This window comes from Aspergillus wentii (genome assembly GCF_001890725.1).
Source record: "Aspergillus wentii DTO 134E9 unplaced genomic scaffold ASPWEscaffold_2, whole genome shotgun sequence".
Classification (NCBI taxonomy): Eukaryota; Fungi; Ascomycota; class Eurotiomycetes; order Eurotiales; family Aspergillaceae; genus Aspergillus; species Aspergillus wentii.
This window is the reverse complement of record NW_024467833.1, coordinates 4600869-4628806: the sequence shown is the minus strand read 5'-3', so window position 1 is coordinate 4628806 and position 27938 is coordinate 4600869. Positions and strand designations below refer to the sequence as shown.

The 27938-nt window shown below is 48.7% G+C and overlaps 12 protein-coding genes across 12 annotated transcripts; 8 read left to right on the top strand and 4 right to left on the bottom strand.

Moving 5' to 3' along the window:
• Positions 1-991: 991 nt before the first annotated feature.
• Positions 992-2257, bottom strand: ASPWEDRAFT_103316 (actin-related protein 2/3 complex subunit 2; the record flags this gene model as incomplete). The annotated part of the gene is made up of 6 exons (XM_040827552.1): positions 992-1071; positions 1121-1169; positions 1222-1322; positions 1377-1518; positions 1577-2105; positions 2196-2257. The coding sequence occupies 6 exons, from the start codon at positions 2255-2257 to the stop codon at positions 992-994; spliced, it is 963 nt and encodes a 320-aa protein (XP_040693484.1).
• A 64-nt stretch (positions 2258-2321) lies between these two features.
• On the top strand, positions 2322-5744 carry ASPWEDRAFT_151247 (snoRNA-binding rRNA-processing protein DIP2). Its single transcript, XM_040829597.1, has 3 exons — positions 2322-2525; positions 2587-2841; positions 2906-5744. The coding sequence occupies exons 1-3, from the start codon at positions 2509-2511 to the stop codon at positions 5514-5516; spliced, it is 2883 nt and encodes a 960-aa protein (XP_040693483.1). The 5' UTR covers positions 2322-2508; the 3' UTR covers positions 5517-5744.
• A 711-nt stretch (positions 5745-6455) lies between these two features.
• On the bottom strand, positions 6456-8374 carry ASPWEDRAFT_37658 (metalloendopeptidase WSS1). The gene is made up of 2 exons (XM_040834735.1): positions 7822-8374; positions 6456-7773 (listed from the first exon to the last, which is right to left on the bottom strand). The coding sequence occupies exons 1-2, from the start codon at positions 8103-8105 to the stop codon at positions 6813-6815; spliced, it is 1245 nt and encodes a 414-aa protein (XP_040693482.1). The 5' UTR covers positions 8106-8374; the 3' UTR covers positions 6456-6812.
• Positions 8375-8957: 583 nt separating this feature from the next.
• On the top strand, positions 8958-10506 carry ASPWEDRAFT_169629 (DUF1776 domain-containing protein; the record flags this gene model as incomplete). The annotated part of the gene is made up of 4 exons (XM_040830493.1): positions 8958-8990; positions 9063-9402; positions 9455-9618; positions 9670-10506. 4 exons carry the CDS (start codon positions 8958-8960, stop codon positions 10504-10506), a joined length of 1374 nt encoding a protein of 457 aa, XP_040693481.1.
• A 214-nt stretch (positions 10507-10720) lies between these two features.
• Positions 10721-11605, bottom strand: ASPWEDRAFT_169628 (uncharacterized protein; the record flags this gene model as incomplete). The annotated part of the gene is made up of 2 exons (XM_040830492.1): positions 10721-11119; positions 11168-11605. The coding sequence occupies 2 exons, from the start codon at positions 11603-11605 to the stop codon at positions 10721-10723; spliced, it is 837 nt and encodes a 278-aa protein (XP_040693480.1).
• A 1355-nt stretch (positions 11606-12960) lies between these two features.
• On the top strand, positions 12961-15317 carry ASPWEDRAFT_25599 (tetratricopeptide repeat protein; the record flags this gene model as incomplete). The annotated part of the gene is made up of 2 exons (XM_040832747.1): positions 12961-15122; positions 15170-15317. 2 exons carry the CDS (start codon positions 12961-12963, stop codon positions 15315-15317), a joined length of 2310 nt encoding a protein of 769 aa, XP_040693479.1.
• A 1917-nt stretch (positions 15318-17234) lies between these two features.
• ASPWEDRAFT_169626 (DUF3712 domain-containing protein) lies at positions 17235-18362 on the top strand (the record flags this gene model as incomplete). Its single annotated transcript, XM_040830491.1, has 3 exons — positions 17235-17389; positions 17438-17978; positions 18024-18362. The coding sequence occupies 3 exons, from the start codon at positions 17235-17237 to the stop codon at positions 18360-18362; spliced, it is 1035 nt and encodes a 344-aa protein (XP_040693478.1).
• A 1641-nt stretch (positions 18363-20003) lies between these two features.
• On the top strand, positions 20004-21161 carry ASPWEDRAFT_37652 (asparaginase ahrA). Its single transcript, XM_040834734.1, has one exon. It carries the CDS (start codon positions 20415-20417, stop codon positions 21069-21071), a length of 657 nt encoding a protein of 218 aa, XP_040693477.1. The 5' UTR covers positions 20004-20414; the 3' UTR covers positions 21072-21161.
• A 235-nt stretch (positions 21162-21396) lies between these two features.
• ASPWEDRAFT_37650 (glycoside hydrolase family 18 protein) lies at positions 21397-23301 on the bottom strand. The gene is made up of 4 exons (XM_040834732.1): positions 22724-23301; positions 22624-22648; positions 22340-22574; positions 21397-22289 (listed from the first exon to the last, which is right to left on the bottom strand). The coding sequence occupies exons 1-4, from the start codon at positions 22915-22917 to the stop codon at positions 21622-21624; spliced, it is 1122 nt and encodes a 373-aa protein (XP_040693476.1). The 5' UTR covers positions 22918-23301; the 3' UTR covers positions 21397-21621.
• A 1679-nt stretch (positions 23302-24980) lies between these two features.
• Positions 24981-25745, top strand: yth1 (cleavage polyadenylation factor RNA-binding subunit YTH1; the record flags this gene model as incomplete). Its single annotated transcript, XM_040827812.1, has 1 exon — positions 24981-25745. One exon carries the CDS (start codon positions 24981-24983, stop codon positions 25743-25745), a length of 765 nt encoding a protein of 254 aa, XP_040693475.1.
• A 977-nt stretch (positions 25746-26722) lies between these two features.
• On the top strand, positions 26723-27512 carry pst2 (putative NADH-quinone oxidoreductase Pst2; the record flags this gene model as incomplete). The annotated part of the gene is made up of 4 exons (XM_040837312.1): positions 26723-26749; positions 26809-26894; positions 26959-27355; positions 27411-27512. The coding sequence occupies 4 exons, from the start codon at positions 26723-26725 to the stop codon at positions 27510-27512; spliced, it is 612 nt and encodes a 203-aa protein (XP_040693474.1).
• ASPWEDRAFT_37647 (uncharacterized protein) lies at positions 27411-27900 on the top strand. Its single transcript, XM_040834730.1, has one exon. The coding sequence runs from the start codon at positions 27517-27519 to the stop codon at positions 27748-27750; it is 234 nt and encodes a 77-aa protein (XP_040693473.1). The 5' UTR covers positions 27411-27516; the 3' UTR covers positions 27751-27900.
• Positions 27901-27938: the final 38 nt, after the last annotated feature.

Sequence of the window (27938 nt, the reverse complement as noted above, 5' to 3'; positions counted from 1 at the left end):
GTCATTGCTGGAACGAACAACCACGTCGGAGGAGGCCGTAATGGGGACAAACAGACTGCTGCAAGTAACAAAGACACACGATTCAAGGCGATTACTCCAAGTAGGGACTTGCTCCTAGGTCGACTGGGGTACAAAGCCCACCAGCACGGAGCAAGCCGGATTTCGCATCGATTCAAAATGTCGATTCGACCAGAGGCACAGCCTGACGGGATCTCAGCCTTGTATTTTCCCTCAGTGTGACGCTGTCCCAGGCCTTCGGATCGCTTAGGCCAATAGAGACGCAAAGGATCAAACCCCCCACGTTGGATGGTTCACGAACTGTTACTCAGACGGGCTGTGATCTTCTCCAGTCATCAACTGACGCACGGGGGGTGTGATAATCTGCGCGGTGGTGGAGAGAGGCCGGCTGCAAAGCGGACGCACGGCTGGTGTAGTCAACCGCAGCACTGATATGGAAGGTGAGCTGTCCTCTTACAAATGAACTTGATTTTACTTTCAGAACCGAATTGTTAACTGGTTATCAGTTTGGACAATTTTTGTAATCAGGTCATCACTGGATCAAGATGGATGCACAGTCAACCCGATTTGACGGACACCGATGGAGTTAACCGCCCGGCGCCCCGACCCATAGCGTGTATAGCGCATGTAGGGTGGATATAGCGTGTGTATAGCCCGAAGGAATAATAATAGGGAATGGAGATCCCCTTCCAAGGGCATTCAGGGTGGCGGTGAAGTCAAAGGCCCAGACTAAGATCCACTAGGTGTACTGCTGAAACAACTAATCATACAAAGGAAACGACATCTCAGCTGGTATGTGAGCCGATCATATTTCCTATGAGACACGGCCAAAATCTACAAGTCATCAAGTAAGTACAGAGTACGTCGAGAGCAGCCGGTGCTTCAAAAAAACATTCCGCTTGTTCGTAAGAAAGATGTCTTCTCCAGGGGAAAGATATAATACTATAAACACAAAGAAGTCGAAATCCAAACACTAGCCTTGGACTCGGAAGGTACGTCCACTGGCCGTCTTCCTTTCTTTCTCCTCGTTTTCTGGACGAGCTCTGTTGAGGACTGCGATTTGTTAGCTGCAGGTCATGATGCAGGATGCATTCACTCTTACCCTGGAGGAAGTCCGCTGTCCTCTTGCGCATTCTGGTGTGGATGTATGCCTAGAGTGGTGTTATTATTTGGTAAATCCATAAAGTATGGACGGGAAGCTACCTTGGAGGCCTTGATATGGTAGTGGAAGTAGTCACGGAAGGTCTGAATGTGGGAGATGTTCTCATAACGGCGCTGGGGAGTCAAGTGACGGGGGAAAAGAACTACCAACGTCAGTATTTCGGTTCGGAAAGAACAGGAAAAGATAAAGGTATTACCAAAGGTCACATAGCTGATTTCACCTTCGCCCGCGTTCTGGAGACCCGGGACGCCCTCCAACTCCAGCGGAGGATCGTTACGGAAAAGCACTTGAGGAGCGTTCTGCAAGGTCAATACACGTCTTCTAGCGTCGACGAATTCCTGTTTGCAAGTCAGCAACCATATTCCTTCAGAATTAAAGGCGATGGGATCGACGAACCTGCAAGAACACCTTGCCAAAGATCCGATCAGTCTCCTCCCTGAAGACGGTGCTAAAGATCACAGTCACACGATCCCAGCTTGCTTTGATATAGATTGCCTCCTCTTCCCGGTAATGAACGGCCATGACTTGACCTCCCTCCTTCACACCCTGCGGGGCAGATTCCGAAGTGTACTGTGAGGCTTCCTCCGCCAGCTTTGCGAACTCGTCAAACGCTCTCTCGAAAGGGGAAGCCATAGCATGGCGCTTCATCAATGCAAGCCTCATAACTAGCTCGTCCCTGGCTTCTTGTTCGGCGGGTAGATCCTCCAGGTCGATTTGTACAGAGAAATCATAACCAGGTTCTGGGGAAACAATATATGGGCCGTATTCCCGCTCCAGCACCTGCTGGGCACCGTATTCGACCAGCTCTTTGAAGCATTTCACGTTGATGGAGATGAGGATCTTGGTTTTACTTTCGGGGGTCGAGAGGTGGAAAGTCACGCCGTCAAAATCCGAGACAACTTGATCGATTGAGGCCGGGGGAGCTCTGTAGAAAACGATGCAAGCAAGCCGTTAGCCGGATGCCTGACATCAGACATGTGTATACTCGTAATGAGCGGGGAGGGGGGGTAAGTACCCTGAGAACCGCTCTGTCAGGAGGGTCTGGATCAGGACATTGTGGTAATCGAGCAAAAGCATGGCGAACAATCAATATGAGTGGCAATCTATCGTCAACAATGGTTCAGCAGCACGACAACAAGGAGGCTTTGGTGTTTGGGCCTTGGAATTGGGGGTCGTCGACAAGCTGGCGATCGCAGGCGGTGGGGAGCCCCGATGGTCGCTGTCGCCGCCCGTAGTGCCGCTCCCGCCGCTGCGATTATTATCGATAGCAAATCGCCGTCGGAGCTCCCAAATTTTTTTTTTCGCTGTCAGTGTCGGATGCCTCAACGATGGTGAAGTCTTATTTGTAAGTCAATTGTGCTTGAATATTGCTTTTCTCATATTATCTGAGATATTAATGTTTGCAGGAAAATCGAGCACTCGAATACTTTCGGGCTCGTTGCGTCCTCATCGTCGAATGCGATCTGGGCCCGAGACGATGAACTCGCAGGCAGTGCACGCCGTACAGGCGCAGGACGGGCAATTGTAGGTGCCAGTGAGGAGGTTTTATGTTGGGATGTGAAGAAAGGAGAGCTGCTTGGTAAATGGCGGGATGTCTCGTGCAAGGCGCAGGTCACTGCAATTACCCAGAGCAAGACCGATGAGGATATTTTTGCGGTCGGGTACGTTCCCAGTCACAATGACTGCTTGTGTTCTTTATACTAAATTATGCGATACTTTTTCTAGTTACGAGGATGGCAGCATTCGTCTTTGGGATTCGAGAACCGCTACGGTCATTATTTCGTTCAACGGCCACAAATCCGCCATCACCCAACTTGCCTTCGATAACGCAGGTGTGCGCCTGGTCAGCGGTTCTAAAGACACAGACATCATCTTGTGGGACTTGATCGCCGAAGTTGGTCTGTTCAAGCTTCGTGGACACACTGATCAGATTACATCGCTCCATTTCGTCGTTCCATCCATCGAGCTGCTCAATGCCGCTGGCTTGAGTGACCATGCAGGATTCCTTTTGACTACCGGCAAGGACGCGCTGATCAAGGTCTGGGATTTGGCTTCGCAGCATTGTATCGAGACACATATCGCACAGTCGAATGGAGAGTGCTGGAGCTTGGGTCTATCGCCGGACCAGAGTGGCTGCATTACCGCAGGAAACGATGGAGAACTCAAGGTGTGGTCGATTGACGAGAGCGCCATGATTGAAATATCCAAGGAGAAGGTGGGGGCAGATGACCGCAGGATTCTCACAAACCGAGGGACGTTTTACCGGAATGGCAAGGACCGCACCATCGGTATCAGCTTCCACCCCCGTTCGGATTACGTTGGTTTTCACGGCTCGGAAAAGTCAGTGGAAATCTGGAGGATTCGCTCGGAAACCGAGGTGCAGAAGAGTCTGGCGAGAAAGCGCAGAAGGAGAAAGGAGAAGGACGCTCAGCGTGCTGAAAAGGAGGGAGCCGTTGCGGAAGTCGACAATGACAAGCCAGAGGATGTGTCTTCTGCCCCGGTAACAGAGGTCTTTGTATCCCACGTCATTGTTCGAACCGGTGGAAAGGTCCGCTCGTTCGATTGGATCAGGACCAAATCCAGCGGCAATATCCAACTGATCGCAGCAACAACCAACAACCAGCTCGAGGCCTACAGCGTTGTTACCGCGGGTAAGAAGGACGAGGAGGATTCGGACTACACCCGGAGCCTGGCCGTGGATATTCCGGGTCATCGAACTGACATCCGCTCCATCGCCCTGAGTTCCGACGACCGAATGTTGGCCTCTGCATCTAACGGCAGCCTTAAGATTTGGAATGTCAAGACACAAAGCTGTCTGCGTACCTTGGAGTGTGGTTACTCGCTCTGCTCCGCCTTCCTTCCTGGTGACAAGATTGTCGTCGTTGGAAACAAGAATGGTGAACTTGAGGTCTTTGATATCGCATCTTCCACTCTTTTGGATACGATCAAGGCCCATGATGGACCAGTTTGGTCGATCCATGTCCACCCCGATGGCAAGTCCATGGTCAGTGGCAGTGCTGACAAAACCGCCAAATTCTGGAACTTCCAGGTCGTCCAGGAGGAGATTCCTGGTACTAAGAGAACTACGCCCCGACTGAAGTTGGTGCATACAAGAACTCTCAAGGTTTCGGACGATATCCTCAGTCTACGCTTCTCGCCCGACTCTCGACTTTTGGCCGTTGCCCTCTTGGACAACACGGTCAAAGTATTCTTCGTCGATTCGCTCAAGCTCTTCCTCAATCTTTACGGACACAAGCTTCCTGTTCTGAACATGGACATATCCTATGATAGCAAGCTTATCGTTACTTGCTCAGCTGACAAGACCGTCCGGATTTGGGGCTTGGACTTTGGTGACTGCCACAAGGCATTGTTGGCACATGAAGACAGTATTATGGCTGTTGCGTTCGTCCCCAATAACAAAGAAGGAAACGGGCACAACTTCTTCAGTGCCAGTAAGGACCGTGTGATTAAATACTGGGATGGTGACAAATTTGAACATATCCAAAAGCTTTCTGGTCACCATGGTGAGATTTGGGCTTTGACAATCAGTCGCTCGGGCGAGTTCATCGTCAGTGCTAGTCATGACAAGAGTCTTCGCATCTGGCAGCAAACCGACGAACTGCTTTTCCTTGAGGAAGAGCGCGAAAAGGAGCTCGAGGAGATGTATGACAACAACCTCACTGCTTCCCTCGACCAGGAGGATGGCGAGGATGGAGAGAAGGCCGAAGCTGGTGATGCTGGCAAGCAAACCAGCGAAACTCTCATGGCCGGAGAGAAGATCATGGAAGCCCTGGATCTGGGCATGGAGGATCTCGAAGTCATGCGTGAATGGCGTGCTGTCAAGGCTGCTAACCCCAACGCCGCACCGCCAACGCGCAACCCTCTATACCTGGCCTTGGGCAACGTCTCGGCTGAGCAATACTTGCTGAACATTATGCAAAAGATCCCAGCTGCGGCAGTTCAGGACGCTCTGCTTGTTCTGCCTTTCTCCAAACTTCCTGCACTGTTCACCTTCCTCAACATCTTCGCCGACCGGGAAATGAACATCCCGCTGACCTGCCGTGTTCTTTTCTTCATGCTGAAGACCCATCACCGCCAGATCGTCGCCAGTAAGATGATGCGGCCCATGTTGGATAGCATCCGGTCGTCTCTCCGTCGCGTTCTGGCACGCCAGAAGGACGAGATGGGATTCAACCTCTCAGCATTAACCTTCATTGGCAATCAGGTACGCGAGTCAAACACCAAGGATTACGTTGATGAGGACACTTGGGAGGAACAGCATCCAGCCGCGGCAGCAGGCACGGGCAAGAAGCGACAGTTTGTCAGCGTTTCTTAAGTCTACGTCTACATTATATGGGAAATGTATCTATCTGTATTTGTGCATATGATTGGCGTTGCGAATTTTCCAGTTGGAATGTTTTGGTTCTAAAAAAGTTCTATATCCTTTGGAGTTGACGGGAGAAAAAGATTAATCTAGATTTGATCGAAATGTCCTGATAGACTCTTCATTTATTCTATATATCAACTACCAACAGTATATTCCATAAGTTATATCCGTAAGAGCAAAAACCTAAACATCGCAACGTCAGCAAACAAGATCACCAACGAAAAACGAATACCAGACACAACCGCATCCAGAAAGGCACAAGCCAAAGCCAAAGCCAAAGCCAAAGCCAAAGAAAGAGAAGAGAGAAGAAAACATCATCTCATCACAGCCAACAGCAAGGTGTAAAACTCCACTCAGCAGAACCTTTATAAGCATCGACGACAGGACGGATCAATTTTGACGAATCAATCACAATTCCTGCCATACCTCTTCCGGCTCTTCCTAAAATACCGGTTCTTGGAATAATTCTCATCATTTTGGAGCGTTGCTGGTACTGGACTTTGATGTGTTTTTCTTTTCTTCTTTTTTTCTTTCTGTCTGGATTGGTGAGGGGCAAAAAGAGGGAGGGATGTGTGATGTGATAAGTGGGATTGGGGATAGTAATAATGCATACCTATTACTGTTAGGTTAGTGTAGCAAATATGCAAATTGCTGGTTTATTATTGACTTATTGACACTGCCATCATAATGCAGCTGTTGTAAGCGCAATTCTTGAAGGTGAAGTTGCGTTGGAGAAGAAAAAATGAAGAGAAGAAAAATAGTCGGAAAAAAACCGAGGGGAGCTAAGTGGATTAGCTAATCATGCCCGTGGCTTAGTCACCATCGCTGTTTTCTACAATCGACAATAACGAGGATTAAAGTCCTCGAAAGATTGAATTATGATATCCTGTTTGGATGATGTTGAATTTTTATGGCTTAGAGGCGTTGGGTTTTGGCATTTGATGTCTTCCACCATCATGAACGAGACTATCCAATACCATATGTGTTCGGCGTTCAGCGTGCTTGACATTTAAGCTGTCAATAAGACTAATGTACATTTCATTGTGATCTAGCTTCATGGTGTATAACTACATCATTTCATGTCTCATTAATTCATTAATCAAAATAAGGTGGTTGGTGCTGGATTGTAGGATTTCCCGAGTATGTACTCTGTATCAACAAGAAGCAAAAAGGTCATGAAAGCACATCGCATCAAGAATCCAAATGGGGTATAAAAGGGGAAATTCTAGAATAATCCGGTAAATATCATGATGTCTGCTTCATCATTCCACAGCTCGCGCATGTCCACCATTCGGTTTCCATAAAGGTTCCACAGGTCTGGCAAACCCACCCCAGTGGGCGTTTAGGAGTATTCCTCTCAAGCGCAGCAAGGGTCTCTACTGCCCTAGTTCTGTTTTTGAAAGTGGTCGAGCTAGCAGATTGGCTTTGTTGACGCTTCCGCTTGTTTGGGGGTTCTTGCTGTCTGGGGGTTGTCGGAACTGGTCCAGAAACAGAGCGGGAATTTGATGGGCGAGGCCGTTCTGCTGTACAAGCATCACAGCACAGAAAGTTTGCTGGATTTTCGAGTGTGCATGTAGGACATGTCCACGGTTTGTCATAGGAGGTGTTGTCGGATGTAAGGTCAATTGGTTCAGATAGCTGTGTTGAAGACGTCGGCCGAGTACCCTCGGCAGTAGGTAGAGGTGATAAGTTAGTTCGAGGTCCAGCAGGGTTTTCCTGGCTCGGAGGAATATACGAAGGGCCATATATCTCCCGTTCTTCCTGCTGAATCAACTCGATATATGCCTGCATAATGGCTTGTTCATTCGCATCGTCTTCTTCCGCTTTGGTCCTGAAACCGTTCCTGGAAGCTTCCTCGGCCAGTTCGTTGCTGTTTTGGGTACCAGAAGCACAACCTCTAGTCACTTCGAGGCGTCTCTGTGTAGCATCTGCAATGACCCTGCGCATATCTGTTCCTCGCATCACGGGAGCACCTCCCAGTCTTCGTCCTGATCCACCTGAGAGGAGTCGCCTCTGCTCTGCAGCAGCTCGGGCTTGTCGACGAGCTTCATCTATAGGCATTTTACGACCACCCAGTCGTCTACCATTAGACAAGAAGCCTTCTCCAGTATAGCCTTTCATAACCAGCTCTTCATGCTCATCACGTAATTGGTTCCATAGCGCATGAAAGTGCTGGTTGTGTGGGCCATGTACAATGTGACAAAGCCTATCCATGTCAGTACCAAAGAAACATTCAAGCTTGGCCATAACTCACTCGTGCAGCATCGTATCAACCACCTGTTCGATAGGAAGGAACTGGCGTTGATCGGAGGGGTATCGTAATCTCAGACATATCTTCTGACCTCCATTGATATTGAGACCTAGAAGATTCCGCTCACGAGGATAGAATTCACTGAGGGTTCCTACTCTCCAGCCCCGCTGCCGCATGATCGGTTTGACCAGAGAAGCGATTTTCCGAAGGATCAATAAAGCCTCCGATTCTCTAGGCCGGGTTTTTTCATGTTGATATTCTGAAACGAGGGCGTCTATTTCACGCATTTTGACTTGGCTTCTTCCAGTATTCAAAGAGCCGATGGCACTGAAATGAAGGATGAGTTGGTATTTTGGCTGAGATTTCAGTGCCGCGTAGATATTTCTACATCTGCTGGAAATCCATCACACTTATGCCTTCAAAAAAGCACGAGTATTTCTAATCGACGGATACCAATAATAAAAGAACGAATAAGTAGACTCCAGCCTCCAGGATGAACCCGAAGGATGCAGAAACTGAAAGAAAGAAACTGGAGTCCAGCGTTGGCAAGAACAGCGGGTGGCACTGCACTCTTCATTGATAATCAGCGGATGCCCCTTTGGTTGGCGTCACGTGAGTTGGGGAACTGCGCCTGAGGCAGAATATAGGTAATAACGCAAAGAAATTCAAAGATAGGCTGATTCTTACACAGATGAGCTGAAAATTAATCAAAATTAATAGAATAAATGTTTGTGGGCCTACTGCATCATCCTGAATATTTCTGCCTCTACAAAGTATATATTTGATGATGTTGGCCTCTATAACTATTTCACTTTCAGCTTCTGATGAGCATCCTTTGCTTTCTCTTAATATCTGTCTTTAGGTACTCCAGTATAAGCCAAACATGACATATATGAAGATGTACTATTTTTTCTGAATGTTTTCTGCTTATATCTTATGCTGTCGAAGTCGACAGAAACCAGTATTAAATGTTGTGTGGGGCATGATTAGCTCCCGCCAGACCGGCCAATTAGGACAAGTGGTTTGATGCTGCTCATGTGACTTGTGGATATAGAATCATTATCGGCGGAACTTTTTCTTCGCCTTATCGCAGTTCTGGCAAGCATCAGCTGGACTTTCATCGCAGCCAGAATCTGAAAATGACTAGTGACGACCAATTTTTCTTTGATTATGTGAGTGTTCATCATCGGCAGGAAGATACAGCCACTCAGCTGAGATACTGATTTGATCTGTTTGTTTTGAAGCTTTCTTCGATACCGCATGACGTAAGGAAGTACTCGCTCGAGGTCGCCAACTTGATCGACCGTCAAGTCGACAACGCTGCCGGGTTGGTTCGGGATACGTTCTCTAACCAGTCATGGCTACCTTCGTCTGTTCGACCGCTGCCTAGAACCCCCCAAAATGTTCGACCGCAGTCGTTTACGGATCGCGTGCAGGATTGGGTTTTTAAGAATCGCGCATGGAGTGCGGCTATCTTGGCCTTTGTCGGGACTAGCTGTGTGTTGTATTTCGGGAGCAAAAAGCTGAATGGCAAGCGGAGAAAGGCGAGAAGAGCTGGAAATGGTGCTCGAAAGGAAATCGTGGGTATGTTGTGTCGGGTTTGATCATATTAATCTGCATGACTGACGAGCTGTAGTCGTTGCCGGATCTCCCCACGAACCGATGACTCGGGCGATCGCTAGTGATCTGGAACGTCGAGGATATATTGTTTATGTGACAGTGTCGTCGACGGAGGAGGAGCACATTGTTCAGTCCGAAAATCGAATGGACATCAAGGCGCTTTGGTTGGACTTGACAACTGTAAGGAGTCTTTGGCAGCAGACAGGGAAGTATGCTAATTGAAATCTGCAGGTGTCTTCATCATCGGACATTCACCCCTCGCTTGAGGGCATCCGCAATTTGATCACTCAGCCGCAATGGCCTATTCCTGGTGTAGCACCGCATACATGCCAGTTGAGTGGTCTCATTCTTGTACCATCACCAAACTACGCATCAGGCCCTGTCGCGACCATTCCGCCATCTGCCTGGGCCGACTCTATGAACACCCGGGTCGTCTCACCTATCTTGACCACGCAACTCTTCTTGCCCCTCCTCACTCTCCGCAACAACAATAGCACCATCATCCTCGCCTATCCATCGATATCATCATCTCTCTCTGCGCCGTATGCTGGCCCAGAGGTCACCACAGCTCATGCGCTAACCGGATTTGCAAACTCACTCCGAAGAGAACTGAAGCTTCTGCAACATGGCAATGTCGATGTTGTGGAGCTGCGACTGGGAAACATTGACTTTGGGTCTCAGAATCGGGGCGGACAGAGCCACATCACTGGCACCGAGGTGCTGGCATGGAGCACCCAACAGCGAGCGCTGTACGGCGAACAGTACCTCTCGAGCATAGAACAGCGACCCGTTGCATCGGCAGGGCCTAGTACAGTGCGGGGATCACCCGCACGGAACCTGCATTACGCAGTGCAGGATGCTCTGGAGCCAGTGACGAAGAACATGTTTGGGCAGAAGACGACCAAGAAATCTGTTCTCTATGTTGGCCGGGGAGCACGCACATATAATATCATCGGACAGTGGGTTCCAGGAGGACTGGTGGGGATGATGATGGGCCTTAAAGCACCTGCAGCATCGCCGAGTACGAGTGGAAGCAGCAGTGAAAACGGATGGGAAAAGGTATCATAATAGATCACTACTTGGATCATCTTGGGCTGGGACATATATACCATTTTAACTTGACTCTTCTTTTTTGTATACTAACAATCTTCACTCAGAATGACAACAGCTCAAAGAAATAATTAACAATTAATTCACATTGTGAGAAAAATAACCGAGGGTATCATCAGATCAGATCAACGTATAGATCCATAACACAGTAACGCATAGATATCAAGATCAATCAAGCCTTAGTCTCAACATCATCCACCCCAACACCTACAGTCTCCATCTCATTACGACTCTCCTCCCGTTCACGATCATAAACCGACCTCTTAACCTTACCAGCAGTAACCCTACCCCGCAACCAAATCAGAGCCCAGGAAATGCCAAAAATTACAAGAATCGCCGCGAGAATGCCGAAGCAATATCCGGCGACCAAGCCGCTATCCTTACCATGCGGGCCGGGGTCAAGGAAGGAGTAAGTGTAGAAACCTTCCGTGTGGTAGGTGAGATAAGCCAGGGAAACGTAGAGGAGGAGAAGAAAAATGAGACAGGGAAGGGTGATGAGGGGGTGGGGGGAAGTAGTTGGGAGGATGATTTCCAGCAGGGCATAGAGGGAGTTGAGGGCGTGTTGGGAGATCTATCTCGTTAGCTTTACAGCTATATCATATATGATGGATGAACCTACATTCGACCAACCGGTAAAAGTAACCGAATACCAAGGCGGCTTGAACAGAATCGCCCAAAAGACAATCGTGACAAGAAATGGAAAGGTGGTGATGGTGGTATAAAACAGGACATGGAGGACACGCAGAAAGCGCGGCCAGCGATCGAAAAGCACCGAACGACCGGTCAAGGCATAGCAGGCCGTGTGGATGGCGGCGAAGCAGAAATAGAAACCCAGACCCCAGTAGGTGAGCCAGGTGAAGTAGCTGAAGGATTGGCCGATTTGGTCGCGGTCGCCGTGGGTGCCATCCCAGCCCCAGATAAAGAAGATAGTGGTGAAGATGTAGAGGGAGATGAGGGCGCGGAGGATGGCGAGGACGAGAGGAGGAAGAAGCCAGGAGGTTTCGTAGAGATGGAGAGAATCCCGGGATGGGGGGGAGTTGAAGAGGGAAGAGATCATTGTATCATTCTTGTGTGAAGTGAGGGTATTCAGAGAAACAAGAAACAAGAAACAAAAGAGAGAGAGAGAAAAGAGATTTCAGTGTTAATTAGTTATTAGTTAGACTGGTAGTAACGGTGTCATTAGGATGGAGCTAAATTGAAGAATTAATATAGCGGTGGTGCTTAGCCTCGGAGTCGACGACGTAAGCCAAAGGATTAGTTGCATCCATCATCCAGATACTCAATCTAGATTTGTCCGAGGCTTTTTGCCTCGATCGAGTGGTGGTGGCACAGTCGAGGCTGCAAGACATTCCATGTTCTGCAGTTGAGGCTATACAACTCACATGTGCTATATTTGACTTTTTCCAGTCATCATTCATCATTCATCACCATCTCATGATTACTCATTCTTTAATCTCGATTTCCTCATCTGCAACCTCATGATCATCTTACCTACCATGGATCGAAAAACGGAAAATTTTGCACGGCAATCCAAAATAGCAACCAACGGCTCCACCGCCGTTGAGGATAGGAGGCGATGTCTTCTCCACAAGCTGGGGATTCTAGAAACAGAGCAGAACAACAATAACAAATAACACAGAGGAATCCAGAGATATAGATAGACAGATGATAGTCGGGAATAGTCCAATATATCTTCATCCAGTTCTATTCCAATTCTTCCCAATAGTTAAAGACAACCCCTGAGTGGAGCGCCCAGCCCGACTGTCAACCCGCCGTCCCCCTCGTTTGTTTGGGATCGTCAGGGCTACTTTTCGCTTCATTTCATTCCGTTTCGTTTCCCTCCTTTCTCCTCTCCTCCTCGCTTCCAAAGCCCACGATGCTTGTCCATCGCTGTCTTTGTCTGTGAATTGCTTCTTCCCCCATCCCTCATCCCCTCTTCGTCTCATCCCTATCGACTCCCTCCATCCCTATCGCCCCTCCGTCCTTCTCCCCTCTCTTCTCTCTAAGCCTGGTCTGCTTCGAGCTTCTGCAGATTCTCTGATCAGCATCAGCATCTCATCGTCATCTCGTCTCATCTCATCTTCAATCTACATCTTGCTCTCCTCTGGGGCTGTCGTTCCTTTCTTGTATCCTTCCGCCCCCCCCCTCTTCCCCCCCTTGTCGTACTTGGGGCCCTCGGTTCAGTGCAATTTCACTCACCATTTCAGACCTGCTTTCGATTTCGACTTTTCTTTTCTCCCGATGCGAACCGTTGGATTTACTATCGACTGTGAAGATTCTGGATAGATGACTTGATCGACTGAATTGCCGGATTGATTTGCTCTCTTTGTTCAGACAAAGAACACGTCCCTCCTATTGAACACCACTTATATCGATATCCACACCGCTTGATCTCATTCTATTCAATTCACCATGGAACGACCTGAATTTGGGGACATTCGATCCCCCTCTCATGACACTCTCCGCAATGGTATTCCCTCGCCGCGCATCGAACACTTTGATGGTGAAGTCCCTCCCGCTCTCTCTCCTCTTGATGCATTGGCTGCCCAGGGCCGCCTCCTGGCCAGACAACTCGATGAGTCGATGCGAAGGGACCGGCGCATGAGCAGGTTACCTCCGTCCAGCGTCGCCCGCTCCCTATCGCAACCCCGACCGGGCTACTTTCGATCTCCGTCCTCGGGTGACTCGACCCGCAGTGGTAGAGCTGAAGGGCCGCCAACGCCAGGACCGGCACAGGAGCAAGGAAAAGGACAAGGACATGAACAAGGAGGAGGCATCCAGAGACGCCCTACGCAAAAGGGTAATCCAGAAATGGAGGAGCCCAAATTTCGTCCGCAATCCGAACACCCCCGCCTCAGTGCCATCTCGGACGCAACTGCGACTCAAGATGACCACTTCTATGATGAAGATGCGACCCCGAGAAATGAACGCCAATCCAGACTGCACGACTTCAATGTTCCGCGTGCCGAGTCACCAGAGGAGGATCTATCGATGCGCGGCTCGACTTGTGAAGCCCCGCGTCGTTTCTATGCTCCCGATGACGGTCCCCGTCGTTTCTACGAAGCGTCTGCTGGCGTGTCGTTGATTACACCGTCGAGAAATTCTTCAGGCGATTCTTCTCGACTGGCCATCCCCCGGACCCTGGCACCTCCCGTGTCACCGTTATCGCGGCCGTCGAGCAGCTCCCGCGTCAACCACCCGGAGAGTTCAGATGATGATTACAGCAGTTCCAATGCCGGTTCGACCTTTTCCCAACCGCGCAAGTTGTCTTCCAGCAGCGCCATGTCGCTCCCATATTCACCCATGTCTACCTCCAACAACCGTTCGCGTCGTTCGCCCTCCATGAGCTCAGAGACGTCTGGCGGTCAACTCCCACGGCCCTCGTTCAACTTCTCTCGCCCGATGAGCCGCTCCAGTACCAACCTCTCTTCGCCAACCCCGCTCGCGCCGCCGCAGGAACAGGAACCTGCGAACCAACCGGCTACGATGGATCGCCTAAACAAGCCCAGCCCTATCGTCGTCCCATCTGCTGATATGACACCTCGGCCAGGCGAAGACCCCACATCCGCTAATTCATCCTACGTCTATGCCAAGTACGCGCTGCCCCGGGGTCGTGATGTGTCTCGAGACTCTGTTATTTTCTCCAGTTTGCAGACACCGCATTTCCAATGGCAGGAGCCTCTCTTCGAGAGCCCCCCGCCCCCAAGTGCACCACCGGCGAGAATTGCTCGAACTCCTTCGCCCGAAGCCGCGCGCCCTGTGTCAGTATACTCTAACAAGGCAAGGTCTATGTACGAATGTCCGGCATCGGACCGGGCAATGCTGGCCGCAACTCCATCGTCTCCTGCTCCATCCAGCCCTGCAAACTCCCACAAAGGCAAGGAACGAGTCCGGCTCTCAGCGGACGTAGCCCGACAGCCAAGCCCTGCACGATCCAAGAACGAGGATAAGGAAGAAACAGCTTCATCTACGGGCTCTGCAAGTACTCTGCGACCGCAGACGGCCCAGACGACCGGCTCCGGCAATCAAACGACGGGCTCCACCAAAGCAATTAGTGCAGATGAGCATGTGTCCATGGGAATTGACTGCCACGAAAAGGGCTCCCTGAATGAATCTACATACCATCTTCGGATTGCCGCAAAGCAAGACCACCCGACTGGTATGCTGCTCTACGCATTGGCTTGCCGTCATGGCTGGGGTATGCGCCCCAACCAGCGGGAAGGTGTGCGATGGCTGCGAAAGGCGGTCGAAGCTGTTGGTCCAGAGTTGCTGGACAACAACAACACGTCTGTTCCTTCCAAGGCCAAGGAGCTGCAGAAAGCCTATCGAGCCCAGTTTGCGCTGAGTGTCTACGAGCTTGGAGTGAGCCATCTCAATGGCTGGGGTATTGAACAGGACAAGGGGCTGGCTCTGCGCTGCTTTGAGATTGCCAGTCAGTGGGGAGACGGCGATGCAATGGCCGAAGCGGGCTTTTGCTATGCGGAGGGTGTCGGTTGTAAGAAGGATCTTAAGAAAGCCGCCAAGTTTTATCGCCAAGCCGAGGCGAAGGGGATCAACGTGGTGGGCAATAGCTGGTAAGTGCACTTGGTTGTTTGTGATGTTCTTTTCTAACAGTTGTTAGGATCTACAAGGACAAGTACATGTCCGACGACGAACGCAGCGGTCGTTCGCGTGGTCGAAATGCTGGGTCGTCCGAGAAGAAGCCTCGCAGCAAATCTCGTACTCGCAGTATCTTCAATCGAAAGAAGCCGGTTGCGGCCGAAGCTTGATATGACTTGACAGACTTCATACAGCGTGTTTTGACATTTAGCCATCGAAAATTGCTTTATCGTCTTTTCCCTATTCGATTCCTTCTTTGCAACACTTTTTCTTCATGCACATTTTTATGAGGCTCACCGAGTCCGATTTTCTTGACATTCTTTTTGCAGCCTTGACAAAGCTATCATTTTATTTACATTCGTCTGTCATCTTTCGCTCTTTTCTCTGACTTTCTTTTATCATTTTCCTTGATTTTTCTCATTTTCTCTTCTATCCGTCCTAAGGACATTTATTATTCTGAGCGGTCTTGCCAGCTGCTCCCGGTCAGCGCATGGAGGGAGGTTGTTCTTTACTTCCATTCATCTGCATTGTGGGCATCATAATCTGTTTCTCTTTGATACCCGATTAATTTTCACCACCGAGTGATGTCTTTTTTTCTTTTTTGTTGATTTCCGATGAACTGGTTTTTGTCATCTATTCTTCATAGCTTCAGTCACAGGCTCTTTCTTTTTTCATCTTTTCTCATCTTCTTCCATTCTGTGCATTTCACGTGTTCGCAGCCAGCGAGATGAATCGCAAAGTTGACCATTTGGTCTTGTCTTGATTATATTCGATCATCCATCATCAATGGAGGGCATCATGCCCGATGGAGTTTTCATGCAGAAACTTGCACATATTCTTCACTATCTCGCAGATAATCTCGTAAGAACCAATCGACTAGTATGACAAGTGGCAGTATGATAGTAAAACAGACTACATCTTGAAACTAGATAATAAATGGCATGCATATACGATGCAGAGACCCGATGTCTGAATATTCGGAAGTGACAAGTCCTGTTTCATATTGCGCAACAAACGATAATCAAAAGGCTACCAGGTACGAAGCATAGAGGACAGGGATAGCCAGTTGAAATCGAAAGAGCACCTCCAATTCTGCATGTTTGGATGAAGATAAGAATTGTGACCCTGACTGGAAGTGGAGTGCGACCCGGGCGATCATCCGAGAGCTTCAACTTTACCATCACCACTCTTTCTGCCAGCAGCAAATACATCTTGTTATCATGATATTTCTCATCTTCAGACTGGAATAATATGAAGACGACTGACTCCACCATGTAAAGTCCAACTAAACCAGTCCCAACCCCTCCTCGACCTGTCACTTATCCTGCAAAAACAAGAATACTACTAACGAATCAGTTCCAAATCGTCGCACAAACCATCTTATCCACACACAGACACACACACGTCATCCAATTCCTTCCAAATCACCAAAAATATCAATTGTTGAATTGAATCGAATCGAACCCGAAAATCCCTAACAGCCCGAGTCCAGCCAGTCCAGTCCATCCGTCCAACGTGGCCCGCATTTCGCACCCTGCAAGGGAAGCAACTAGTTTACCTTGACGATTCCTATTCGAGACGAAATGGGACTGTCGGGATCTTCTTTACAGTTATGGACCAGGGCCGCATTGCATCATCAAATGCGGACTATCACTGTAGGACAGGAAAAAGCAAAAATGGAATAAAGAGGCAGCTGGAGCTGAGGTCAAGCTGAGGGGGAAGGGAAGAGACCCTCTTTTTTTCGTATTTTGTGTGAGTTTGGGTGGGCTGGATTTGGTGATAAAGGAAGTGAGTGCGCTGGTTTTTGGGATTTTGCATGTTGCATCTTTTTTTGGTTTTATCTTTTCTTTATTCACTCTTGAGTGGTTTGTCTTTGTGTTGGTTCATAGGGGCTGTTTCCACGGCTTCTTGATACGACTCGTCCAGCTGGTCTGATTGTTCTGGCTTTTGTCGAGACTGGTTCTCTATCTTCTGATATATCCTTATAAGGATCTATTCTATATTCTAGGTATGTTTGACGTGGTTATTGTTGGCTATTGCTAACCCCCTTTATAGAACAGCATATACCTTCGACCTGATAAATCACCATGGGAAGCGACGCAGACATCACCGAGGTGGGCAAAGCTGGAAATGCCCCTACACAGGCGACTTTGGGATCGCGCGTCAAAGCCCACTACAAGAAATGGTGGTGGGTTCATGTCCTTGCAGCGATTATCATTATCTTGGTTATCATTCTGCCAATGTGAGTGCAAGATCACAACAGCCCTGGCAGCTCAACTAACCCAGACAGCATCTATGTCGGCTACCCGAATATCGCACAGAGCAGCGTAAACAAGGCAGATATGAACGTGAAGAAAATGTCCATCAGCGACCCCGACACCGACTCATTCCAGATGGACATGACCGACGAGTTGAAGTCGAGTGGTAGTGAATCGGCTACGATCTACCCATTCGACGCGACAGTCTCGATGCACGGCGGCTCGCCATTCTCCACCGTGAACGTGCCGCAGATGAAGGCTGCGAATGGGGCCGAGACGCATATTAACCAGCGGGTTGAGCTGAGCGACAAGAGTGCTTTTAGCGATTTTACCAAGGCGGCTGTGAAGAATGAGGAGGTGAAGATGAATATCTATGGCAAGCCTTCGTTGAAGGTGGGCGCTTTGCCGAAGGTTTCTGTAGATTTCAACAAAACTATTACTGTCAAGGGAATGAATGAGATGAAGGGGTCCAATGTGACCAACTACGACTTTAAGTTGACGTCTGACTCGAATGGAAACAACATGAACGGGACTGTGTATATTCCCAATCCGTCCGTCATGTCCATCGATATGGTGAGTTATCCATTTACTTAGAATAGACAACCTCTAACAAAACAGGGCAACCTCACCCTCGACCTCTCCGTCTCGGGCACCTCCATCGGGAGTTGCTATCTCAACAACCTCTCCATCAAACCCGGCGACAACTACACACCCATGTCGGCTGCGATCGACGACATGGCCGTCGCAAAGATGCTTCTCAAGTATCCCGACGGGATCCTCCCCATCGACGCAACAGGCAAATCCGTCACCTACAACGGGAAAAACCTCACCTACTTCACCGACGCCCTATCTGCGACCACCATCCGCCTAAATGTGGATATCTACCAGGGATTGAACCAGTTGCTAAAAACATCTCTTCGTGACGGCCTAGGCGATCTGATAGGTGGTTCATCGTGATAACAACACAGCCCCTAGACTAGACCGATTGATTGATTCAATAGACTGAAATGAATGCATGGTTATCAGACGCACACATCATCAAGCGTACGTAGAATTACATCACGGAAGAAGCAAAATGCGATTCTGCTGGGGAGAATAAGCCCTGTTGGGATGCCGATCTGATATGGTTGTGCATAGTTATACCGGCATATTTTGTCGATCAGTCTGAGTCAGCATCGATCAGCAGGCTATTATGAAGAGTTGTGAATATTGATGAGATATGATGCTTAGTTATAGATACAGCTAGCAAAGATGATCTATAAACCAAGCTTTATTGGCATATGCAGGTGCCGATAGTCTCGATCCGTATGATCTTAAGATGACGGCTACTTATTGAGTCTTTGATATAATATGGACTTCTGGAGTATTCTAGTCTGATTTGATCTGGAATGAATATAGTTAATGCCTGTTGCTCAAGTGAACATTGTCATGTAGGTTATTGTGGATTCACCATTTATACGGGTATATAAACATCTCTACTTTGGTCCTACCTGAACAGTTCACCAGACAGTCTCAATCATTTCTACTCTCCTTTATCTACTCTTGTATTATTCTACTATCTCTACCTGATCAACATAAACAAATCCGACGCATCCAAATCCAGTCTTCGCAGGTGAGTCTTCTACACCTATACAGTACTAATATTAATAAAAATACTAATTAAAAAGGCCCTCGGAGACAAAGACATGTCCTCCAGCGAATTCGCATCTTGAACCCAATTCGCAGCAGCCAGAAACGCCAATAAATACTCAATCTCCATCGAGTCAGGACAATCAAGACAATCAAGACAGAAGAGATAATTAATCAATCAGAACGAGGACCTTATACACGTTGACCATCTCCAACGAAGATCAGTTTTGGTGATATTAAAAGTGACTCCAATTTCCATCCCTGCCAAGAGGGTTCTTATTCTTATTTTTGGTTCTTCTGGATACGCCAAGTGGATTTCTTGACTAATGATCGTCTGTCTGTGAGATACAATAGTAGATAATAGTAGGCAGCAGAGTATTAGATTAGCAGAGTATCAAGTAGGATATTTTATTGGGTGTAGTATGTACAGTCAAGATGATGTTGATCAACCTTTATAACCATAACCATAACCATAACCATAACTATAATCTGAAAAGTTCTTCTTGAATATTCATGGTGATCATGAAATCATACTCTTGGCATCCATCGATAAAACGCCTCATTGCATGATCTGATCTTTGAAGATAGCTACAGAATTGGAGTATCTCCAATAACTACTCCAAATGCCATGCAACTCAATTCCCTCGCATTACCAAATCGATACTTTAAATCTCTCACTGTTTCTGCTGTTTTATGCCAACTTTCCAAGACGTTATAATCCACTTTTCTCCACTGTACCTGTTATTCTGGAAATGGCATCTTCTTGGCCGGATGTCTGTTTTTGGTGTAGAGTCTCTCTGTGTTTTAGAGTTTGGATAGGTAGATGGCTAGGTATCAGTCGTTTGACTGCCTAATGTAGAAGTAAAAGTAGCATCGCAGCCTAAAGGGTGTATTTCCTCCTCTTCTTCTTCTCCAAATAGCTTCGTATACTTCTTGCCAATCCTATATTACGAGCTATACGAACGCACGTTGTCTTGTCTACTTGGCAACAGACATATAAGAACCCCTTTATCTTCTGTTTGACAGCTCTCTCATTCCATTCTCTATACATTCTTTATCCATATTATCGACCTATATTGTTCTCATCATGGGCTTCAAAACTCTCGCCCTCTCTGCGCTGGCTGTCGCTGCTAATGCCTCGCCTCTCATCCATGCCCGCACTGGCAATGTCACCGTCTATACCAACTCGAATGGGTTGAACTTTACCCAGATGAACCCTAGCCTTCCTAATGTCACCATCCTCGCAACAGGTACTTCCCCCTCACCATCAAAAGATAAAGGCAGAATGCTAAACTCTCAGGTGGAACCATCGCCGGCTCCAGCTCCAGCAACACCGCTACAGCAGGCTACAAGGCCGGCGCGGTCAGCATCAAGGACCTCATGAACGCCGTCCCCGAAATGCTCGACGTCGCCAACGTCGCCGGTGTCCAGGTCACCAACGTCCAGAGCACGGACGTCACGACCGACATCCTCCTCGACATGGCCAACACGCTTAACAACGTCCTCTGCAACGATCCCACCATGTCCGGTGCCGTCGTCACCCACGGCACTGATACCCTCGAGGAAACCGCCTTCTTCCTCGACGCAACAGTCAACTGCGCGAAACCCGTCGTCGTCGTCGGCGCCATGAGACCTGCTTCTGCCATCTCCGCCGATGGCCCCTTTAACCTCCTCCAGGGTGTGACTGTCGCCGTGGACAAGAAGGCGCGCAACCGCGGTGCCATGGTCGTCTTGAACGATCGCATCGTCTCCGCTTTCTATGTCTCCAAGACCAACGCCAATGCCGTCGATACCTTCAAGGCTGAGGAGATGGGTAACCTGGGCATGATCGTCTCCAACACCCCGTACTTCTTTTACCCCGCCGTCGAGCCCACGGGTAAGATTGCCTTTGATGTCGCCAAGTTGGGCAAGATCCCCCGTGTCGATATCCTGTATGCCTATGAGGATATGCAGAATGATACCCTCTACAACTCCATCGAGAGTGGTGCCAAGGGCGTCGTGGTATGTTCACTTCAATCCCCTGTCCTGAGCGCATGAGAACTAACTTGATAGATCGCCGGTGCCGGTGCCGGTGTTGTCTCGACCTCCTTCGACGGCGCCATCGACGATGTCATCGCCAACCACCACGTTCCCGTCGTCCAGAGCTTCCGCACTGGTAACGGTGAAGTCCCCGTCTCTGGCGTCGTCAGCGACAAGGCTACCCACATCGCCAGCGGGTTCTTGAACCCTCAAAAGTCGCGCATTCTGTTGGAGTTGTTGTTGGCTGAAAATAAGGACGTCAAGCAGATCAAGCAGGCCTTTGCCAAATCTGCGGCTGCCTAAGCTTATCTTGTTGCCATGTATAAAATAGATGATAGACATAGACCGATAAACGTGACGATAGAGATAGACTGATATGATATCGTGAGATAATAGATTTATTACACTTATTCCCCTATCTTATCACTGATAACCCTTAGATATGTTTATGGTAATTGAATTGATAACTAACCTCCTTTTCCTTTTTGCTGCCGTTTCCATTTTGTCATTCCATTTTATTCTCCGTTTCTTTCCTGTTTTCTTGTTTCCCTTTCCTTCTTTCTTCTCCCTACATCTCATGCAGCGTGTTGTACCCTGTTTCAATCAAACTTCGCGGCCCTCGTGCATCGCCCCCAATGTGCCAATAGAACAGCCCCCCTAGCTTCATTTTGGTCGCAAACCTGGCCTTGTGTTGTACTGTCCGCGGTGTATCATACGTCACAAACCCCCCGTCCCCTCCGCTGCAATACGCCGCTCCCAATTTGTCATCGTGGTGTTCTTTGGCCCCCGGTCTTGGGAGGTCGCTGTAATCAAACACACCGTCTTCCCCGCCACACCCGGAGTAGTTTTGGCCCACGTTGCTGCTGCCCAAGAATGATCGCCCATAAGCTGGTACTCCTAGGAGCAGCTTTTTCGGATTCACCCCTTGGTACAGCACGTAATTCACTGCTGACTGACACGAAGTGGACGAAGCGGGGGTAGCGCGGGAGGGACTGTAAAGCTGTGCCTGATGTCCTGTTTGATTCGTCCAGGGCCCCGCAAAGTCATACGCCATGATGTTGATCAAATCCAAATAGTTTGAGGCCTTGCCCAAATCGATGTTTCGGAGAGCCCATTGCCCAGCAGGAAGACATGTCGCTAGTACGTATCGTGGTGCGGGCAAGTAATCGCGCAGTCGAGCCAAAAGACGTACGTAGTCTAATCCTTGTTGTGGGTCTTCAGGATGCTCCCAGTCGACTATCAAAGTTAGCAACAGATCTAGATATAGTGTTTTGGTCTGGTTATACCATCAATGCCATCAAGGCCAAATTGATCCACCAACGCTCTTGCAGTACGGGCAAAGGTCTCTACAGAGGCAGGGTTTCTCGCCACAGAGGCGAAGTTCTCACTTCCCTTGCCTCCACCCCCGACAGAAAGGATGACCTTCATCTTGGAATACTGCGGTTTCAACTGGGCAAACGCCCGCAGACAACCGTTGGTCCCGTCGACGGGCATCTGAGTATCGGCCCACTCATCACTCAACTACATCTTGTCAGCCAGAGTCGTATAAACTGATGAGATCAAGACCCACATATACTGTACCATCCTCTTTGACCCTAAATCACAAAACAAATCATACGTTAACACCGTTCTTATAGATCAATTGACTCCATCCCTTCGGGCAGTAGTACCAAGCAAACGCGTAGAAGATATGAGACACAAAACCCAGCCTCAACGATGACGGTGGCTGTTTCCGGTATATCCTCCAATTCGGATAATAGGCAGCATTCATATAAAACGGTACTTCGATTGACGAGTTGGTGTTTTTGGACTTTTCGGCTGCCTTGCGACGCCAGTGGGGGAAGAGTTTCGATCCGGAGAACATTATGTGATGATTGACCAAGCAATGAATTAGAGCTCTCAAGGCGAAAAGTGGAGTCAAAAGACAGGAAGAGGATGATTTAAAGAAGACAAAGATGTTGAGGAAGAAGACCTGGGGGAGGACAGCAGCTGCCCCAATTGTACAAGACGTCACGTGTGGGATGTTGTTTGTCTACCAAAAGTATAAGAAAAAGTCGACGATCGAAATATAAAAAGAAAAAACAGCGTTAATGAGAAATTCAGAGACTCTCAATGGACAAGAGGGAAATAGAATGACATAAATCAATGCACGACACAATTTTTTTTTTCTTTATTAAGCCCAAAAAAGTAAAAAAAAAAAAGAAAAAAGAAAAAAGAAAAACACAACAAATACTTAGTACCCCCCCGCCTTAAAAAAAAAAAGGAGCGTTGCAGTGGCCGAATACTAAACTGACAACTTACAGACAGCCAGATTTATTTATTGATTTAGTTTTTACCCACCTCCACGCTGCAGCAATGAGAATCATCGTACAGGGAAATAACAGCCTTTGATCGTGACCGGCAGAACGAGAGGTCAAAACGCCTACAACAGTACAGATCATACTGTCACCCCCGCCTTTTCTCGTCTTCCCTTGCCAGTTGCCTGATGGTGATCATTGGATGCCCCAAAAGCTTCATCAACCATTCAAAGGCAACGCGGCTTTGTGGCATCGCGTTATTACCCGGTGAAGGGGAATCAGACAGTCAAACAGAGACCCTACTACAGGACGGAGACGTACGAATACTGTGGCGATGACTCTCCTCAGCCTCGTTCCAAGATCGTGAAAGTGGATCGTCCCGGATGCCCCATCAGGCCTGTAAGAGGCAGAGAGGATCTCGGACGATGATGATTCTCATCTTGGGCTCTCCATCGTCATCCTATCAGCAGATCCTAGGCTCGGCGCGAGTCAGCCAGACGATCAGATGACCCGACGAGGTTTTCCAGCGTCAGACCGGGGAAAAGAATGGGAATTGACTTTGTAAAGCGGCTTTGGTATTTGCTTTTTTTCTCCCCTTTTTTCGCTCGGTTCTTCTAATTATGTTTTCTTTTTTTCCCAGGCCTCGTTTGACACTTTTGGAAGGGAGATGAAGTTGTGGGGATGATGCATGACTAGTGAGGGATTTCCATCCCCGCAGCTGAAATCATACCTGTACGATGATGATGGACGATAATAATAACAGCATCAATGCCCAAAAGACAACTGCAATGAGAAATATCCCACACTAATCAAGGTAGAACAAATGATGACAGACGCATCTGCTTCTCGATCAAGTAGGAAGAGGACAGATTTTGAAACACTGCCATGAGAATCATACTAAGAGGGACCACCACACTAGAAATTCTCGTGGATAGAGACATATTGAACCATATTAATCCACTCCCACCGTTGGAAAACCTCAGATACAGGACTGACTCGGAGTTTTCGCCAAACCGAGTAACGATGCAACCTCAACATCCTTCCAAGTTCCATCTATCCAGTCTCTTGGCGGTACGTTGAGAGATCGACGAAAGAAATGCACCTTGCCATGTGACCCTTGTATGCAGGGGAAATGTTAATGCCCTTACTAGGCCTTAGTGTCGCCTGCACTGTTCATCTGTGCCGCTTTGCTGTCCAAACAGGTTTCTGGTATTGTTAATCAAAGCCTTGGGATTTGATGTGTTGACGATGTCGGCTTTAGTTTTGTTGGCGGTTGGATTTTGTTGTAGTAATACCTGTCTGCGTAGACGTGATTGGCTGGTGCAAATGTGCTTACTCAGCCACCACCGCCTGCCGCTTTGGTTTTCTGCTGGATTCCTCAGGCTGCCATTCTTGATAATCCTGCCAACGCTGGATCCTCACCTTATCATCGCCTCATGTCTTCTTCTTCCTCGATAAACCATCTTCCCTCCTTCTGCTTTCGAATATCATTCAATTCCTGCCTGTCGATCACAATCGCTTAGTGACAGCTGGTTTAAGCCCAACTTGTGATATTCGCAAGGAGCTGTGGCCGAGTCCATCCTCGCCACGTTATCGTACAACACAAAAACAAATCTCATAAACCACAGCCATGACAGCAGATATCAATCACGCCGCTGCACGAGTGTTATCAACTGACAGCTCCCGCGACCCTAGCTTCAACGATTTCTCCTTCACCCCATTCCTGCGGAAGAGCTTTGGCTTCGGTCTTGCCAGCGATGTTCCAGTCTGCAAAGCCTACAGCGAAGGCCACTGTCCTCTCGGACCTGCCTGCCCAGATCGCCACCCTACCCCGTCACGAGTAACGACATCAACAACCACCGCGTCCGGCTTGGCGCCCTCGACCACACACGGCTCGCTTGTCTGCAAACATTTCCTCAAGGGACTGTGCAAGAAGGGACTGAAATGCGAATATCTCCACGAATATAACCTCCGTCGTATGCCTGAATGCCAGTCTTTTTCCCGGTCAGGCTACTGTCCCAACGGCGATGACTGTCTCTACCAACACGTTCGGGAACAGGCCAGACTACCCCCTTGCGAGAACTACGATCGTGGATTCTGTGAGCTAGGACCACTCTGTGCAAAACGCCATGTCCGCCGAAAGATGTGCCCATACTACCTTGCCGGGTTCTGTCCCGAGGGTAAAGCTTGTGTGGATGCTCATCCCCGCTGGTCGGAGAACCTCCCGAGACCGTCCATGCGGGTGGAAAAGACCGAGGACGAATTGGAGCGCGAGAGAACATTGATCCGTGAAGAGCAGGAGAGAGAAAAGGAGAGGGAACGTGAGTGGAGGAGTGAGCGTGGCCGTGGCGGTGGGTTCATGCGGGGCCGGTATCGTGGACGAGGACGGGGATAAACATCCTTGCTTATTGCTATTTGTCCCCGGAGGATTGTACGAATATTCAACGTCTTTAGAAAGAGACCTGCATTGGTGGAGTTGATGCATTTTCTTTGAAGCAGCCAACTTATTAGAGATACCCAATTGACACAGTCATTCATCACCTGTTTCCATCCATATTCTGATTTTGTCTACGTCTATAAATCCATAGAATACATCGAGGTGGAATCGAATGGGATCTTACGGATGATGATATCCACTATGGATCTCACCTGGCACACTAATCCAGACCCTGGTAGACCCTGACAGACGGGGAATCGGAAAGATGCACTTAAAATACACTTTATCATTATCAACTGACTAATCTATGTTGCTTACAGAAGAGTTGTTAATACCACGGGTATTGCGATATCGATGGCTACCATGGAGTGCTTGAGAGTTAGGTTCATGCACTAGAGCCATGACATCACGACCAGCAGGATGCTCTTATGGGTACAGCACTCGTTAATCATGACAGATCGTCCCAAAAAGGAGAGATTATGAATGAATTGTAATAGCACAATAATCACTCCTAGACTCTCTGATTAAGAATCACTCAGCAAAACGGCAGAATCTTCTGGTTTGCAGCATTCCAGGCCAATTTGTCAGTGATCTGTAAGAATTGACAAGGTGGGGAACTGGCGTTGACGAAGCTCCTTATTGGCTTCCAGTATCACCACGAACCAGTTGGAATGCTGCTGTGGGGCTTTTTCCACCAATAGCAGCGCACCTCCCGAGCGTCAAGCCGAATCCGTAATCGATTACGGATCCATCCTCATCCAGTTGATCAACCGTAGCGAGCAGAAGCTGTGGAGGGGCAGACCTGGTCGAGGGCTTGCTCCATCGCCGGCCTTATATAAAGCGCAATGGCGTCCCTCGCCTTTGCTTCTCCATCCCATCCGCTTTCCGTATTATATCCAATTCCTAGTTCTCTCTGAGCTCTGAATACCGTCGCCATGGCTCCCAAGGTTGCTATCGTCTTTGTATGTGCCCCTCTTCTCCTTTGCCATTGTGATTGCGCAAACTGACCAATTGATTCTAGTACTCCCTCTATGGCCACATCCAGAAGCTGGCCGAGGCTGAGAAGAAGGGTATCGAGTCTGCCGGTGGTAAGGCCGACATCTTCCAGTAAGTCATCGTCTGGAGCATTGCTTGTTCCCACAGAATGAATGCTAACAATCTCTGCGCTCAGGATTGCCGAGACTCTCTCCGACGAAGTCCTGGCCAAGATGCACGCTCCTCCCAAGTCCTCTTACCCCATCATTGAGCCCGCCCAGCTTACCGAGTACGATGCCGTCCTCTTCGGTATCCCCACTCGCTATGGTAACTTCCCTGCTCAGTGGAAAACTTTCTGGGACAAGACTGGTGGCATCTGGGCTTCTGGTGGCTACTGGGGCAAGTATGCCGGTCTGTTCGTCTCGACTGGCACCCTCGGTGGTGGACAGGAGTCCACTGCTATTGCTGCCATGAGCACTCTCGCTCACCACGGCTTCATCTACGTTCCTCTGGGCTACAAGACCGCCTTCCCTCTCCTCGCCAACTTGGAGGAGATCCACGGTGGTAGCGCCTGGGGTGCTGGTACCTTTGCCGTGAGTATTTCCGATCTACATACAATGAATCTAGATGAAACTAACATCATTCCAGGGCGCCGACGGTTCCCGCCAGCCCACCGCTCTCGAGCTCGAAATCGCCGAGAACCAGGGTAAGACTTTCTACGAGAAAGTCGCCAAGGTCAACTTCGCTTGACTGCATGGCAGCGACGAGTCGAAGCCCGAGGCAGCACCTGCTGCTGCGGCTGCTGCTCCCCAGCAGCAGTCCAAGGCTGAGACTAAGCCTGCACAGAACAAGCAGAGCACCCAAGAGGCAAAGAAGGAGAAGAGTGAGGAGGGACCTTGTGGTCTGCCTAAGAAGTGTAACATTCTCTGATCAGATCATTGCGTATACCCCGTCGTCTCTTTTGCACTTGGTTTTATGTCCTGTTTAGTTTCTGTATAGTGAGTGGCGTTTTGGTTAAGAGGGAGACATGAAATAATAATGAAATATCCAATATCAATATAAAGATTATATTACTGTATTTTATATTATATAAACCAGATGAAGTAGAACCATGTATACGATCTAATAAAAGAGCTGCTATTAATCAAAATGAAGAGAGTTCTAGAAGCGTTATCT